This window comes from Doryrhamphus excisus, chromosome 15 (genome assembly GCF_030265055.1).
Source record: "Doryrhamphus excisus isolate RoL2022-K1 chromosome 15, RoL_Dexc_1.0, whole genome shotgun sequence".
In the NCBI taxonomy this organism is placed as follows: domain Eukaryota; kingdom Metazoa; phylum Chordata; class Actinopteri; order Syngnathiformes; family Syngnathidae; genus Doryrhamphus; species Doryrhamphus excisus.
Window position 1 is genome coordinate 4,191,121 of NC_080480.1, and position 17,217 is coordinate 4,208,337.

The window sequence follows — 17,217 nt, forward strand, 5'->3', positions numbered from 1 at the left end:
GTATTCTGTAGTATGGTTGAGACACACAAGCACCAGACTTTTAGGAGTAAAAGGACATGTCACTTGTCTCTCTTAGGGCTCTAATAATGCTAACCAGGTGTTTAAAATATTCCATTTACAAATAAGGAATCCTTCTTTGCAGCTCGGAACAACCAGTTTATTAACAGCTTTTTACTGGGATGAAAGTCGCACAACATGTTAACAATAGCACGCTGCAAACACAAGAGGTACTAGAGTAGTAGTAGTAGTAGTAGTAGTAGCACTGCAAAAGTCTTAATGCTGGGGTGACGGGGAATGTGTGCATGCTGCGTTGTATCACATGTGTGTGTCCATACTAGTGCACACAACTAGGGTCAAAAGTCACACATCAAAAGGGTAAAATATTTGCATATTTGCCAAATCAACATATTGTTATAAAATGTAACAGCTTTGATTATTATATCAAGAATCAAACATGTGCAGTGTGCTACATTCATGTGAATCCTTCTTATCAAGTACAAGAAAGACATTTTAAAATTTTTTAATTTTTTTCTGCGAATTTTCTCCAGGTAAGTTTCACTTTTAGCTGCACCTATTTATTGGACCCTTCTTTTTTGGGGTTGTACCTCGCCTCTCTTAAGATAAAACCTATGGAATGATGGACTGAAAGCTATCTTCTAATTTGCTGTATGTAATGTAAGCCATTCTAAGCACGAGTACGTTGCTTTTCATGTTCACTTTTACAATAAAACCCTGGTATAAAAAAAAAAAAAAAGGAAAAAGGCAAAATGGAGTAAGACCGAGGAGTGTTTTGCACTAAAAGAATCAGGAATGGCGTCATGGAGAGAGAGAGGGGAGATAAGCGACGTGGATGTGGATGGGCGTGTGCAGCTTAGCAGCTTCCTGTTCCTGACGTGGAGGCCGCCGCCGCCGAGATGTTCTGGCCTTTTCCTTTGTGTCTCTGGCCTCCTCTTCTCCTCCCGCCTCCTCCTGTCTTTGGCTGGAAGGAAGCAAAGAGATTTTCATGCACATTTGAAAATGAAAAATAGGAAAATTAGGAAAACGCGTACTGCTGGGAAACATCGTACTCGGGGGGTCGCCACGGTTCTGGTGACCCACTTTACCTTGTTTTCTTTGTTGCCCTCCTTTAACTGAGGGTCCTCATCCCCCTCTCCCTTGGGGAGGCAGGCGTGCAAGCAAAGAATATGACAGTGATGCATGATGGACACAGAAGAGTTGACAGAAAAAGGAAAAGGAAACAACCCCGTTTGGTATTTTGACACTCTTACCTGTTGGGTCATGCTCGGGCCGGCTGACGGCGCTATCGTCATCCCGTCGTCGTTTCCCGAAGTGCCGTCCTCTTTTCGAGAAGGTGCCTTTTTAGTGGACTGCATTTTAATTTGTGGCGGTTTGGAGTTTGATGGCATGTTATTGGTGGACTGGAGGAGCTGAAATAAACGCAGCAGGAAGTGAACTCTCCTGCTCCCAAAAAAGGTAGGGATATTTCCAGCATGCATGATTGTTTTTTTTTTTTTTACTTACTTTTGTGATGGTCCCTACAGCCTTGGTGCGTCCCTCCCGGAACACCAGCCTCTGGTCACAGTGAAGATACTCGGGGGTCTTAATGAAGCGGAAGTGGACAGAAGCCTTGTCCCCTGTTCGTAAGCAGTCTCTATTCATGGACAAGATGGTGGCCGTCTGCCTTATGCTGCCACAGTGGACTGAGAGACATGATGATAAGGTAAGATCTTTCAACACGGTACGAAGAAACCAAACTAGTTACTCACCCATGGCTTGGTATCGGGGCGATATCGTAGTGGGATGATGCAGAACGAGGATCTCTGCCTCAAACTCCCAGGTGGCCTGCGGGTTCAGTCTTGGAGACACCATCACCATGCCTTTCCTTATGTATGAACGCTTGATCTGTATCAAATAGGAATAACATTATGGAATAACTCTTAACATTATTAGAGCCTTGTAGACATGAAATAACACCCCTATAGTCACTTGTATTACCCAATATGTTAGATATAAGAGAAAATATGCCATTTAAGACATAAACAAGACTTGTGTTGGTGTGTGTTGCGGTCAATGTGTTGACAGGAAGTGACATCGGGGGTTCAGATTAGCATTTTAGCTTGGTTTGAGTTAAGTCCGCAACAGTAGCCCATATTTGGGTTTATTATGCTTGTTGTGAGATCATTCAAAACCTGCAATTAAAAAGGCTGTTGCTGCGGCAATCGAGTCTGGTGCTTGTGTGTCTCACCCAACATTAGCAGTGTAATGGTAATGGTTTCATTTCATTTGAACATGCATCAGATTACAATTGAATGCATCCCATAATCAGTTCACAGTTCCACATGTCCAAAAGGAGTAGGAAGAAGCAAAGCTTATTAAATCCTACCCCTCCATCTGGTACTTTTACAATTAGTAACTGTTACATTCGTTCACTTCCTGCTTTCCATAATACAGTTTAAAGTTGAGGGTCTTACTCAATCCATTCCATAGTTTGATTCCACATACTGAAATGCTATGGCTTATTAACGTAGTCCTAGCATATAAGCATATTTGTGATTTTTGAAATGCTATGGCTTATTAACGTAGTCCTAGCATATAAGCATATTTGTGATTTTAGAAATAAGGAGTTAGTATGTTCTCTGTAGGCGGCATTATGAATTATCCTTACTGACCTTTTTTGCAGTACATTTAGCGAGTGAAGATTGATTTTATAGTTCATTCATTCATTTTCTACCGCTTTTTCCTCACGAGGGTCGCGGGGGTGCTGGAGCCTATCCCAGCTGGCATTCATACCTATGGACAATTTGGAGTCGTCAATTAACCTAGCATGTTTTTGGAATGTGGGAGGAAACCGGAATACCTGGAGAAAACCCACGCATGCACGGGGAGAACATGCAAACTTCACACAGAGATGCCCGAGGGTGGAATTGAACCCTGGTCTCCTACCAGGTCTGCGCGCTAACCACTAGACCGCCGTGCCGCCCCCTGAATTTATAGTTATTACCCCATATTTCCACAGAATAAGTAAGATATGGTAGAACCAGTGTGGAATACTACATGTTTGAATACCTGATATTAGTTATTTAGTTTAGGTTTTTCCAGTGTTGGATGACTGTAGCATGAACTGTTGTTACATAAAAACAGCCACTAGATGGTGCTGTTCTCCCAGTACCTTTTTGAGTGCAAAGGATGCAGTCTGCCCGCCTCGAACTTCCTTCACGGGCATTCTCTTGCGGTGGATGGATTTGACTGCGATGGAAATAAAGCTGCCCAGCGGGTCGGGCCCCAGTAGCATGGTATCATTCAAACGTATGAGACCGCGTAAAGTAGTTCCTGACACTACCGTTCCCACTCCCTGAGACAGGAAACAAAGAGGAAGGAGTTAATTTTAAAGCACATGTGGTGGTAGTGGTTATGAGACACACCGGTACGGAGTAGGTGTCGTCAATCTGAAATTCTGCCGGCTGGTCATCTCTGTAGCATGTCCGTGATGACAGCAGGTTGAGGAACATCTTGAGCAGGTCCATGTTCTCTCCAGTCACGTTAGAGATTTGAAAAATGGGACACATCCTGCAAAGGATTTACCAAATGGGGGGATTTAAATCCCTCTGAATCAGTCTCGGGGTAGAATTCCTCATACCTCTCTGAGCTGAAGTTGGACGCTGTGACGATGACGTCATCCTTGTTCTGAACCAAGACGGGGATCTTCCTACAGCCGGGGGACTTGAGTAACCTCTGAAGCAGCTTTAATGTCTCTGTTGCAATCACAATGAGACCACAGGCGTTACAATTTGTCTCCTTTAATCTAACATTTAATAATTAATGATCTGATATACAATATACACGACTAGCTAAAAACCTGGAGACACTTTCTCATTCAATAACATGATGAGGTGTCTCAAAATTTTTGACTAGTATATTTCCTGAGCATTGGCCTAGTTTACTTTTTTTTGGAGAGTTTAGGGGCTGCACGGCGGTCGAGTGGTTAGCGCACAGACCTCACAGCTAGGATACCAGAGTTCGATTCCACCCTCAGCCATCTCTGTGTGGAGTTTGCATGTTCTCCAGTTTCCTCCCACATTCCAAAAACATGCTAGGTTAATTAGCGACTCCAAATTGTCCATAGGTGTGAATGTGAGTGTGAATGGTTGTTTGTCTATATGTGCCCTGTGATTGGCTGGCCACCAGTCCAGGGTGTACCCCGCCTCTCGCCTGGAAAACAGCTGGGATAGGCTCCAGCATACCCATGACCCTTGTGAGGATAAGCGGATAGAAAATGAATGAATGGATGTGGACTTGGGGGGACGTACAACAATGAATCTTGCATACAATAAAACTAAAATAAAGTAAAATTATTCCAACAACATGCATGCTAGGTTAATTGGCGACTCCAAATTGTCCATAGGTATGAATGTGAGTGTGAATGGTTGTTTGTCTATATGTGCCCTGTGATTGGCTGGCCACCAGTCCAGGGTGAACCCCGCCTCTCGCCCGGAAAACAGCTGGGATAGGCTCCAGCATACCCATGACCCTTGTGAGGATAAGCGGATAGAAAATGAATGAATGGATGTGGACTTGGGGGGACGTACAACAATGAATCTTGCATACAATAAAACTAAAATAAAGTAAAATTATTCCAACAACATGCATGCTAGGTTAATTGGCGACTCCAAAATGTCCATAGGTATGAATGTGAGTGTGAATGGTTGTTTGTCTATATGTGCCCTGTGATTGGCTGGCCACCAGTCCAGGGTGTACCCCGCCTCTTGCCTGAAGACAGCTGTGATAGGCTCCAGCACCCCCGCGACCCTCGTGAGGATAAGCGGTAGAAAATGAATGAATAACTTGGGCTAGTTCTGTCAAATACAAACAAACATCTGCCACTTTCACAGCTAAAAGTGGGGCAACCATACCAAGAGAGCGCAGCCATCTGCACGTTTCCTATTCCTGACATTTGTTTACTGATTAATCTCACACACGGTAAAAAGTATGGCTGCTTTTTAACAGCACATTTATAAACTCACCTTGCAGGATATTGGCCGGACACATGTCTATTTTGGTCACCACAACAAACACGGGGACATTGAGTGCTAAGGCCAAGCCAAGGTGCTCTTTGGTCATCCCAACAATCCCCGCATTGCTGCCCACCTGGACAGGAAGAGACGCATGTTAGCATCCGCTACGGGGGAAGCTTACACTCTCTCCAAAACATTTCTTACCATGAGCATACAAAAATCTGGTAAGTGTCCGGTCATGCCAAACACGGTAGTCTTCAGGTATTTCTCATGGCCAGCCAGATCAATGAAGGTGATGACTTTGGAGGACTTCTCGCAGATTTTAGTCCAATCCAGGCTACCTCCGTGGCTATCTGGTTTGTTCACCACCTAAAAGAAAGTAGCGTCCATGTGTTACATTAAATATCTCTTTTCAAGTCGGACTTAGGGCCGTACGGTGGATGAGTGTTTATCACGCAGGCCTCACAGCTAGGAAACCCAAGTTCGATTCCACCCTTGGTCATCTCTCCGGGTACTGCGGTTTCCTCCCACATTCCAAAAACATGCTAGGTTAATTGGCGACTCCAAATTGTCCATAGGTATGAATGTGAGTGTGAATGGTTGTTTGTCTACATGTGATTGGCTGGCCACCAGTCCAGGGTGTACAGCTGGGATAGGCTCCAGCATCCCCCACGACCCTTGTGAGGATAAGCGATAGAAAATGAATGTGCACTTGGAGGGGGGGTGGCGTACAACAATGAATCTTGCACACAATAAAACTAAAATAAATAAAATTATTTATTTCATTCATTCATTTTCTACCACTTTTTCCTCACAAGGGTCGCGGGGGTTGCTGGAGCCTATTCCAGCTGTCTTTGGGCGAGAGGTGGGGTACACCCTGGACTGGTTGCCAGCCAATCACAGGGCACATATAGACAAACAACCATTCACACTCACATTCATACCTATGGACAATTTGGAGTCGCTAATTAACCTAGCATGTTTTTGGAATGTGGGAGGAAACTGGAGTACCCGGAGAAAACCCACGCATGCACGGGGAGAACATGCAAACTCCACACAGAGATGGCCGAGGGTGGAATTGAACCCTGGTCTCCTAGCTGTGAGGTCTGCGCGCGAACCACTCGACCGCCGTTCTGTCAAAATTATTTATTCATTTATTTATTTCAGGGTTCTAATAATGTAAAAAAATGGTTTTCTCTGCCATAACTATGAAAATATTACATTTATTCATTCATAGTTAAGAGAATAGAAAACCTAAATAGGATTTTTGGAAAAATTCATAATCTATAGGGAAAAAAAATATCCTCAAAATTGAAGCGCTAACATTGTTGGGCTTGTTGAGATCTCAAGTCCTACAAATACACAAACCATTTGAACATGACTCAAACTAGAGGTTAAGTATCACCTGTCCCTCCTGGTCGAATCCGAGGATATCGTTGCCCACGCTGCTGGTCCTTCCGCTCTCCATCTCGTGCTTGTGCCTGAAGAGCTTCTGGCGAGCGAAGCCTCTGCCGTTGTCCAGCTCTCCGTGTGTCAGCACCCCAAGAAGAGTACTCTTACCAGCATCCACGTTCCCCACCACTGCCACTCTGGGGAAACAAAAACTCAACATAATTCCATGAAACGGAAGAAAATCCGAGGTGGAAAAAAAAAAAAAGTCACCTCCTGACCACTCACCTGACCTCCAGGAAGTCCAGCTCCCCCACACGCCGACGGATCAGATAGTCCCTCACCAAACCTTCTGCCTCTGTGCGTTCCCTCAGCGGGATGAGATCAGCGTCCAGCTGTGCGCACATGGATCGCACCGTGGCCTCGGACGCTTCCATGTCCTTATCATTAAGACCCCAGTCACCACCATCTTGAATAAAGCGCAAAAATTCAATTAAAAAAAAACCAAAAACTAGCCTAAGTGCATAGTGCAGACTCACCTGAACCCATCCCGACCACATAGATGGTCTCTCCAGACCCCTCTTCCATCCTGTCCCGTAGCTGGCTAAGTAAAGAGTCGTACTGTTCTCCATTCGGGCTGACAAGGGCCAGCTTTTGCATGCGGAAAAGTAAGCATAAGACATTAGAACAACACAGAATGATAACAATTATACTTGATATAACGATACACAAATATGGTTAGGTGAACAATTACAAGTAGTTTTGTCATATTAGGATAAATAAATACGTTTTTGCACTTTTTAATAATGCATTGCCTTAATTGGAATTTTTAGTATTTACCCAATTTATATTATCTATTCCATTATTAATTTGACACCAGTTTTTCCTGTTATTTTTGAATCAGGGCCTAAAACTAGTTTGTTAGAATGCTTTGGATCCAATTTTGGAAGTCTCAGCAGCAAGTACTTGAATTTTTTTGCATTTTAATATATTAATTTATCTGCAACATTATGTTGCATAATGACAAATTTGTACATTACAGGGTTTTCAATACTACATACAATTTTCTTAAAAGTTATGGTAACGGTTTAATTTCATTTGAACATGCATCAGATTACAATTGAATGCATCCCATAATCAGTTCACAGTTCCACATGTCCAAAAGGAGTAGGAAGAAGCAAAGCTTATTAAATCCTACCCCTCCATCTGGTACTTTTAAAATCAGTAACTGTTACATTTGTTCACTTCCTGCTTTCCATAATACATTTTAAGTTTTTTTTTATTATTATTTAACATTCTTTATTGCTCTCTGGTTCTACCATATCTTACTTATTGTGTGGAAATATGGGGTAATAACTATAAAAGCAATCTTCACTCGCTAAATGTACTGCAAAAAAAGGTCAGTAAGGATAATTCATAATGCCGCCTACAGAGAACATACTAACTCCTTATTTCTAAAATCAACTTGCTGATATAGTTAATCTTCAACAACTAAAATAACGCATAATGCATAATCATGTTGTACTTCGGTATGAGGTACATTAAAAAAAACAAATAATAATAATTAAAAAGAAACCTTAAACTGTATTATGGAAAGCAGGAAGTGAACAAATGTAACAGTTACTGATTATAAAAGTACCAGATAGAGGGGTAGGATTTAATAAGCTTTGCTTCTTCCTACTCCTTTTTGGACATGTGGAACTGTGAACTGATTATGGGATGCACTCAATTGTAATCTTATGAAAATTATTAAATTTTGCTTTGTTCAATACTGAAATATTTCTGGCCACCTTATGTTGTATATTTGTAATATGAGGTTTTCCAGCTCATATTTTCATCTATTGTGATCCCCCAGAAATTTATTTTCGTTCACCCTTTAAAATGTTTTTGGGCAGAGGTCAAAATGTAAAACAAAACAAAAAACTACTAGAGCTGTCAATCATCCCACCAAAAACACTAATTCCCCTTTAAAAACACATCCATTGCTAAATTGTTTGCACTCAGGGAAGAGATTGTTGTTTTTTTTATTGATGTGTGAGTCAGAGGGAAAATACTGATGCAACCATATGCAATGTTATTGGTACTTCTACATCTATTGTGACCTTTGCAGCCAATTGAAGAGGATTGCAGCCACTCACTTAAGTTTACATCATTCTATAGTCCGAACTCGTTAGACAAGAATGGATACCTGAAGCACAAAAACAAACATGTTGACTAAGTGCATCCATTATGTTGCCTGTTTTCTACTACCTGTACTCAAGTGTACATTAATTATATTCCTGTCATTCAACAGCAGTGTGAAAGCCACAGGATATGACGGCATTACATAACAAAACAGTGTTATTTTGTTATTGTAGTTAATTTACACTTGAGTTTTAATCATGTCGATAATTTAAGATTGGATGAGTTAGTTAGCATTAGCTTCTGCCGGCCATTTCTCTCAAGCAAAACGAAACAAACATTTCTTTACTGTGTCTGGTATTGTAACTAGGAGAATATACTTTGGTTCTAACATTACAACAAAAAAGAAAAATATGAAAAACATGCCCTTTAACTGTTTATTTCATTCATTCGTTTTCTAACTAGCATTAGCAGCCTGCTAAGTGAGGCCTAGTTTCACCTTGCTCGTAAAGTCGATCCTTCGATCCTCGGGCTTGCCGTTGAGCATCTCCCCGTCATCGTAGCACTCATCCCCGGGGTCGTCCGCGCATCCTCCCCGGTCAGGTGCGAATATACTCGCTGGGAGTAAAGCATCAGCCAAGGGTATGGATCCCGGGCCGGCATTCGCATCATGCCCCGCCGCTGCTACGGATGCCATTTCTTGTATTACTGTACGAGGAGTTATCCCAGCAGATATGTATCAAGGCTGGGGAGACAGCTGCGATGCTAACGTCGGCTAGCAGCTAGCTTACGCTGCTAACACGTCCAAATCGGCACACTTTCAGTTTTGCTCACATTGCAAAGACAACACGGACTATTTGTAAGCTGCTGGTGTGTATTGAAAGCTTTTCAAAAACAGTCACGTCACCGCCCTGTCAATAATAATGAGGTAGGTGTGGGTGAATATGTTACATTCTCGCCAATGGTCTTCTCTGCTGCTTTTGAATATGCTAGCAGAGAACCAATACCGTGATGGAGTGGGTCGTGCATGTGTTTTGCAGTCGCCTCCTCTCACGGCTCTGTGGCTGCGTGTGTGCAATGTGTGTGCAACACTGGGCGTCATACGTGGGGGTTTATCCAGACATTCAAAGTTCACAGTAGTTTGATAAACACAAAAGTCAACCGAGGAGATTGGAATCATCATCGTCAACCGCTTTAATTGTACAATTTCCTGTATTACAATCAACGTCATAATATCGTTGTCGCGTTATACCAGTCTTTTATTAATAGTCTTTCCCACCTTTTTAATTTTATTTTATTTCATTAACGCTCCATTAGTGTTGATGCATTATATTTGTATGTGTGACTTTTGCAGTTCTTCCTCCTGGCCACTGAGGGGCGGTGTACAACACAGTTGCCGCTGCACCAGAATTGGGGGACAGGGAAGAAGGAGAAAACGTTAAAATTTTACCTACTTTACCACATACATAACATGTAGCACTTTTGTTAGCACATTAGATTGCTTTTATCCTTGTCTACAAGATGTACTTATTTTTCTTTTTTTTAGGAGTGTCATGGCGCCGGGCTATGGCTACACCATTAAATACACAAGAGAAGAAGACGTAGCGTGGAGAAAGAGGGCAATGTTTACACCAAACAGGACAACAACTACAGAAGCGACATTTTGTAGGTATGTGAATACAATTAAAATTTCATAATGTTCTAAAAGAAAACACTTAATACATGTCTTCCTGGTAGAATCGTAATTTTATTTTATTTCATTAACGCTCCACTAGTGTTGATGCGTTACATTAGTATGTGTGACTCTTGCAGTTTTTCCTCCTGGCCACTGAGGGGCAGTGTACAACAGTTTGGCGCTAAATGGAACAAAAAGAGGTCCGTTAAGGAGAAAACGTTTACATTTTACCTGTTAATAACACATACATAACATGTAGCAGTTTATTTTATCACATTAGATTGCTTTTATCCTTGTTTACAAGATGTACTTATTTTAAATTTTTTTAGGAGTGTCATGGCGCCGGGCTAAACACCATGAAATACACAAGAGAAGAAGACGTAGCTGGAGAAAGAGGGCAACACCAAACAGGACAAAAGCGACATTTTGTAGGTATATGAAGACAATTAAAACTTCCGAATGCTCTGAAAGAAGACACTTAATACCTGACTTCCTGGTAGAATCGTAACAAACAGTGGTATTTAATGTTTTAAAAATTAAACAGCACTAGCGTGTTTGTGTGCCACAAACGCAACAAGTTATTGTGGCCACTAGATGTCGCCAAAAACAACCAAAACCCCACTTTGATTTCAAGGCAGCACAGCTGCAATCGTTTACTGTAAATACTCCATTATTTTCTATACCACTTATCGTTATTAGGGTCGTGGGGACTGTATATAGTGTATTTTGATGTAAAAGTTGCCAAACTACTTTTATAATCTATCTGTATAGACCACTTATACATTTTTTACAGTCAGTAAGAAGTAAGCAAAATCCTAATAGGAATATTGAGCAGATATAAATGTTCTGTCATATTACAAAGGTTTCTTTATTTGTCATCAGACCTCCTGACTGCGCTTCCTGATGACGAGGCACTTTCTCGCCAGGGCACATGATGCAAGAATGTGTCAGTTTAGTTGAGGAAAAAGGCAGTATAGTTTCTTTAAGCAGTGAAAATTTTCCAAAATTAATATGTTAGACTCTATGTATCTCTTCATGTGTATCATTGCTTCATGACCTACAAACACCGCCTTTAATTAAGGCAGTGAACTCAGCATTCTATCCACTTCATCCTCTCCACCATCATGATGATGAAATATACATTATCGTACATTATAGTAGTACATGGAAAATATACTATTATGTGTGTGTTATATAATAGAATAGAATATAGAATATTTCATGAATAAAAATACATTTGAGAAATAATTTAAATATGTCTGTGTTTATAGACAAAATAAAAAATATATATGTATTGCATTTTTTTGCTCTATTTGTATACCAGGGTCATAAATGCAAAAAAAAGCAAAAAAAAAAATGAAAAAAGAAGTGTAACATACCATTTTTTTACTAATTTATATTAAAAATTAAATAAAAAAATTATCTCTTTTTAACTACTTTATATTAAAACTGCATCTCTTCCTGTGTATCATTGCTTCATGACCTACTAACACCGCCTTTAATTAATACAGTGAACTCAGCATTCTATCCACTTTGTCCTCTCCACCATCATGATGATGAAATATACATTATAGTACATTATAGTAGTACATAGAAAATATACTATTATATGTGTGTTTATAAAATAGAATATTTCGTAAATAAAAATACATTTGAGAAAAAATGTAAATATGTCTGTGTATATAGACAAAATAAAAAATACATATGCATTGCATTTTTTTTCTCTATTTGTATAACAGGGCCATAAATGCAAAAAAATGCAAAAAAAAAGTGTAACATACCAGTTTTTTTAAACTAATTTATATTAAAAAAGTAAATAAAAAATTCTATTTTTTAACAACATTATATTAAAACTGCACCTCTTCCTGTGTATCATTGCTTCATGACCTACTAATATCTATTGTGTAGTAGAAGCATGCCGATTATGATTTTAGTACATTTTGGGGGGGGGGGGGGTGACTGGGGTCATGCTGCAGTCACAGCCGGGTCTCCGTAACCTGATCCAGTTCCAGTTAAAAACAGCTGGTGGGCTTCCAGCTAAGCTAAATATTTACTTGTCTCCCTGGTAACAACGTTATGTCTATTTTTGGTCTTTGGGTGCCTGCTGGAGTCTACCTCAATAGGCTGACAATGTGACAGCATAATACCAAGTATTCACTAATAGAGTTGTTAAAGTGTTGTCTACCCGTGTGAGCTCATTGGTTGTTTTTCCTGTGAAGGTCGGAGTTCTGCGGCTGCCGGGACCGTCAATCAAACGAAAGGACCCTCCCTCTTTTGAGTAAAACCTCTTGAGGCCAGCTAGACCAGGCCCGACTCTCACTTCTTCTTCTTCTCAGTTGCTCATCACCAGACAACACATCAGCAGCTACAATGTCGGTAAGTAAAAGCTGTCCTTTCTGACAGTTGATTGACATGTGACATGTGATCTAAAATAAGGTTAAAGTCCTGTCTTTCTCAGCATATCAGCTTGCTGCATTCCTTATATAAGAAATCCATTAACTGTTCAGCCACTCTTATCCATCTTTATCCTAAATTCAAGTCTTTTTCGTGCTATCTTCTGGCTTGTAAAGTTAGATGGCCATGACAGGGTTAAAAACAGCCTGACTGTATACCATATGAAGTACGTCATACAGTACAGTGTGGTGGGGGAGGCGTTTTTAGACACCCACAGAGGTCTATTTCTGTATCATATATCGGGATTCAACTTGGATATACTTTGGAAAATACCTTAATGTTGTGGGGAATGGAATTCACCATGCATAGATTCTCTGCCACTCCCCAGTGCTGGCAGCACTCATGCAGTCCATCCATACCATTATGCTACCATTATCAATGCAAGATCAATTTTAAACAAATAAACACATTTTTAGTAGTAGTAATAATAGTACACCAATGCGGGCTGCACAGCGGACGAGTGGTTACCACACAAGCCTCACAGCTAGGAGACCTGAGTTCAATTCCACTCTCATCTATCTCTGTGTGGAGTTTACATGTTCACCCCGTGCATGGGTTTTCTCCGGGTACTCCGGTTTCCTCCCACATTCCAAAAACATGCTCTCTTTTTTGTTTAAATAATATAGAAAGTTTTGTCACATATTTAGATGAATAAAGTGACTTAATTTGTGTTTTGGGCTGCACAGTGGATGAGTGGTTTGCACAGAGGTCTCATAGCTAGGAGACCCGAGTTCAATTCCACCCTCGGCCATCTCTCCGGTTTCCTCCCACATTCCAAAAACATGCTAGGTTAATTAGCGACTCCAAAATTGTCCATAGGTATGAATGTGAGTGTGAATGGTTGTTTGTCTATATGTGCCCTGTGATTGGCTGGCCACCAGTCCAGGGTGTACCCCACCTCTCGCCCGGAAAACAGCTGGGATAGGCTCCAGCACCCCTTGCGACCCTCGTGAGGATAAGCGGATAGAAAATGAATGAATGAATGAACCTTCTAAATTTGTTTTTTTTTAACATTATTAGAGCTCTCTAGACATGAAGTAGCACCCCTATATTCACTTATACACGCCTATAATTCATTATTTATGACATTACACAACTCTTTTGCTGGAGACTAAAACATGCTCCAAAAACATGCTAGGTTAATTGGTGACTCCAAATTGTCCATAGGTATGAATGTGAGTGTGAATGGTTGTTTGTCTATATGTGCCCTGTGATTGGCTGGCCACCAGTCCAGGCTGTACCCCGCCTCTCGCTTGAAGACAGCTGGGATAGGCTCCAGCACCCCTGCAACCCTCATTAGGATAAGCAGTAGAAAATGTATGGATGTATAGTACACCAATGCAAATTCCGAACCACAGTAATAAACAATTTTGAATTAATAAATCAACTTTGTAATGGATCCCCCAGCTCCATGTGTCGCACACGCCCACTTTGCAGTTGGACTCGAGCATGGAAAGAATGTTGCAGCCATATACGATTCCCACAAGCCTGCTTTTTTTCCACTCTTGGACCGACTCCCGCTTACTTTTAGCCTTCCATATGTTGGCAGATAGAACTCCAACTCACTCGGATTGTTTTTTTATCCTGCTTAAAAATGGGGGTTCGTAATCACCGTTTCAGGACATAGAGTGTCTGTGTGTTGCCATGGTAACAGAGCATGTGACGCATCATTCAACTGTGTGACACAACACACAGGACCCGCGATTGGCAAGCAAATTGCGAATAGCTGATGTTATTATCTCTTAACTGCCACGTGCACGCCGGCGGCCATTTTTCTTTTCCTGTGTGTGGAAATTGGAATTCCATGAGTGGAAGTTAACGCTGCAGTGTATTCATGCATGGAATGTTTGTTCTGCACAGGGAATGGTCGTTAAGAACATGTCCTTCAAGGCCGGGCAGACCATGACCATAATAGGAAAACCCAAGCCTGACGCTACAAAGTAAGCGATTTAGCGGCACGACTTTTTTACACTCCGCTTTGAGTCCACCGGATTGGTTTTGTGTCTCCCTGCTTACAGTTTTGCGATAAACGTGGGCCCCAACGACAAGGACGTCACCATGCACATCAACCCCCGCTTCAACGCGCACGGAGACGAGAACACGGTGGTCTGCAACTCCTACCAGGAAGGCAAATGGTGCGAGGAGCACCGCGGCGAGGGAGGCTTCCCCTTCCAGCAGGGGGAGGAGTTTAAGGTGAGACGCTTTCAATTGCTCTTTTAGCGTTAGCATCAGCTGACGTTTGAACCGCCTTTTAATTAAGGCAGTGAACTCAGCATTCTGTCCACTTCATCCTCTCCACCATCGTGATGATGAAATACACAAGTACATAATAGTAGTATATGGAAAATATACTATTATGTGTGTGTTTACTTTATAAAATAAAATAATTAATAAATAAAAATACATTTGAGAAATAATTTAAATATGTGTGTGTGTGTGTGTGTGTGTATAGACAAAATAAAAAAAATATATAAAAAATATTTAAAAAAATAAATTTGTATACGATGGTCATAAATGCAAAAAAAGTGCAAAATAACAAAAAATAAATTAATATAAAAAATATAAATTTGTATACGATGGTCATAAATGCAAAAAAAGTGTAACATACAAGTTTTTTTTTACTAATTTATATTAAAAAGTACATTTAAAAATCTATCTTTTTAACTACATTATATTAAAACTATGTCAATAAAATATATGCAGTTTATCATATGAAAAATAAACATTAATATATTAAACAGAAATAAATACACACACAACGCACACGCAAAATATCACTTAAAATATTTTCATACAATATATATTTTAATTATTTATTCAGCAAATGTGTTTTTTTTTTATTTATCTTTGCGTTCTGTATTATCCTGGTATAAAAGTAAATAGAAAAGTACAAGAAAGTACAGTATATAACAATGGTATACCATTTTTTTTAAGGGGACCTATTATGCTTTTTTTTACTTTTCTGACCTATAAATGTAAATAAAATGTTGTATTGTTGTGTTAAACGATGCCAAAGTTTCAGATAATGAGGTTTACAAATTTGGAAGTGAGTTCTGAAAGAAGTTGAGGATGGCTCAAAATGCTCGGTTTGAAAAGGCGTGGTAAAACCGGCTCTTTGTGATGTCACAGAGGGGTGGACTTCCTTATATGTTTCATAGTTAGGCAGCACTTTGGGCCTGTGACCAATCACAGCGGAGTAGGCATGCCCGGAGGCGGGCCGTGGGTAGAATAAATGAAAACTGATAATTTTGGCAGGAAATCCAGCTGGAATAGGTGCAGATTCTGGAAGATCTAAGACGTTTTCTGTGCGGGTTATTGTGTGTAGCTGCTCTATAGGAGACCACAACTCAATACAAAGGGTTGAAAAAATTAGCATAATAGGTCCCCTTTATTTATTATTGAATTGACAAAAACATTTGTAATAAAAATAGAAGAAAAATATTATGGTTATTTAAAAATGGCTTATTTTATGTTTCTTTATTACAGTGGTATGGCATTATATATCTAATTAAAAAAAATAAAAAAAAAACAGTCTAAATGGTTTCATGAGCATTCATCTAATCACCATGACGTGTTTTGTTAAGGACTTTTACAATTTACGTATATCGCCATTTTATGGACTCCTGCATCCAAATCCCGTCATTCTTGTCCTCTTCCTTCGTAGATCACCATCGGTTTCACACCCGACCAATTCCAGATCACTTTGTCGGATGGCTCTCAGATCCTTTTTCCCAACCGTATGGGTGCCGAGAAGTACTCTTTCATCAGCATCGACGGGGATGTTCGCATCACCAGCTTTGAGATTAAATAAACGCCATCGGATTTAGCATACTAGCTTGCATCAGGGCTTTTTATATTTTGCAATTTTTGCAAGGATAAAAAAAACACACCATGAAGTTAGCTAATCTGCATAAACAGGAAGTAAAAGTAGGAGTAACCATGCCATTATTCTACCATTGACTGGAAATTAAACCCAACACAATAATCCCGTGTTTTTTTTAATTGTACTAAACTTTTACCCTCCCAAACATTCCATATTTGTACCAATGCTTGCATTGAATAAGTGCATTAAAGCAACTTAAAAAAAAACTAACAAAACATTGGACTTTTATGATTATGTTAACGAACCCCACCGCTGTTTATCCTATGCGATTACACTACTCCGCCACTAGAGGTCAGCATTGCTGCAATAATGATTTGTTGTGGTTTAAATAGATTAAACTGAATAGTAACCATTTAATTATGACTAAATGTCAACGTAGATCATTTTCCTCCTCACCTTTTCGGTATGTTATTTTTGTATTAGAAACAAATAAGCTTTAAAGGACACTAAAGACTTCACATGAATAAATAAATGTATAATTTTTTGGGAGGAAAAAAAACACCATGAAGTTAGCTAATCTGCATAAACAGGAAGTAAAAGTAGGCGCAACCATGCCATTATTCTACCATTGACTGGAAATTAAACCCGTTTTTTTTTAAATTGTACAAAACTTTTACCCTCCCAAACATTCCATATTTGTACCAATGCTTGCATTGAATAAGTGCATAAAGCAAATTTGAAAA

The 17,217-nt window shown here is 40.1% G+C and overlaps 2 protein-coding genes across 8 annotated transcripts; one reads left to right on the plus strand and one right to left on the minus strand.

Moving 5' to 3' along the window:
* Positions 1 to 106: 106 nt before the first annotated feature.
* On the minus strand, positions 107 to 9,549 carry gtpbp1 (GTP binding protein 1). 2 transcript variants are annotated; one of them, XM_058049699.1, is made up of 14 exons: positions 9,022 to 9,549; positions 6,941 to 7,052; positions 6,690 to 6,870; positions 6,418 to 6,601; positions 5,217 to 5,381; positions 5,022 to 5,145; positions 3,638 to 3,752; positions 3,423 to 3,567; positions 3,170 to 3,352; positions 1,767 to 1,902; positions 1,522 to 1,700; positions 1,269 to 1,427; positions 1,104 to 1,154; positions 107 to 979 (listed from the first exon to the last, which is right to left on the minus strand). In XM_058049699.1, the coding sequence occupies exons 1-14, from the start codon at positions 9,217 to 9,219 to the stop codon at positions 872 to 874; spliced, it is 2,040 nt and encodes a 679-aa protein (XP_057905682.1). In that variant the 5' UTR covers positions 9,220 to 9,549; the 3' UTR covers positions 107 to 871. The 2 variants fall into 2 exon arrangements, with proteins under 2 accessions (XP_057905682.1, XP_057905683.1); XM_058049700.1 differs by lacking the exon at positions 1,104 to 1,154 and having other exon boundaries at positions 108 to 979; positions 9,022 to 9,547.
* LOC131103423 (beta-galactoside-binding lectin-like) lies at positions 9,309 to 16,485 on the plus strand. 6 transcript variants are annotated; one of them, XM_058049701.1, is made up of 7 exons: positions 9,952 to 10,191; positions 10,335 to 10,397; positions 10,527 to 10,629; positions 12,417 to 12,573; positions 14,512 to 14,591; positions 14,670 to 14,844; positions 16,316 to 16,485. In XM_058049701.1, the coding sequence occupies exons 4-7, from the start codon at positions 12,568 to 12,570 to the stop codon at positions 16,460 to 16,462; spliced, it is 408 nt and encodes a 135-aa protein (XP_057905684.1). In that variant the 5' UTR covers positions 9,952 to 10,191; positions 10,335 to 10,397; positions 10,527 to 10,629; positions 12,417 to 12,567; the 3' UTR covers positions 16,463 to 16,485. The 6 variants fall into 6 exon arrangements, with proteins under 6 accessions (XP_057905688.1, XP_057905684.1, XP_057905687.1 ...); XM_058049705.1 differs by lacking the exons at positions 9,952 to 10,191; positions 10,335 to 10,397 and adding an exon at positions 9,309 to 9,450; XM_058049704.1 differs by lacking the exon at positions 10,335 to 10,397.
* Positions 16,486 to 17,217: the final 732 nt, after the last annotated feature.

Bases quoted from the DNA above. Each gene is read 5' to 3' on its own strand.
- gtpbp1 (XM_058049699.1), bottom strand. From the start codon at position 9,219: ATGGCATCCGTAGCAGCGGCGGGGCATGATGCGAATGCCGGCCCGGGA. The intron at 5,382-6,417 runs GTGATACTTAAC...ACTTTCTTTTAG, and splicing joins GATTCGACCAGGAGGGACAG to GTGGTGAACAAACCAGATAG. The intron at 3,353-3,422 runs GTGTGTCTCATA...TTCCTGTCTCAG, and splicing joins ACGACACCTACTCCGTACCG to GGAGTGGGAACGGTAGTGTC.
- LOC131103423 (XM_058049705.1), top strand. The intron at 14,592-14,669 runs GTAAGCGATTTA...CCCTGCTTACAG, and splicing joins CCCAAGCCTGACGCTACAAA to TTTTGCGATAAACGTGGGCC. The intron at 14,845-16,315 runs GTGAGACGCTTT...CTTCCTTCGTAG, and splicing joins AGCAGGGGGAGGAGTTTAAG to ATCACCATCGGTTTCACACC.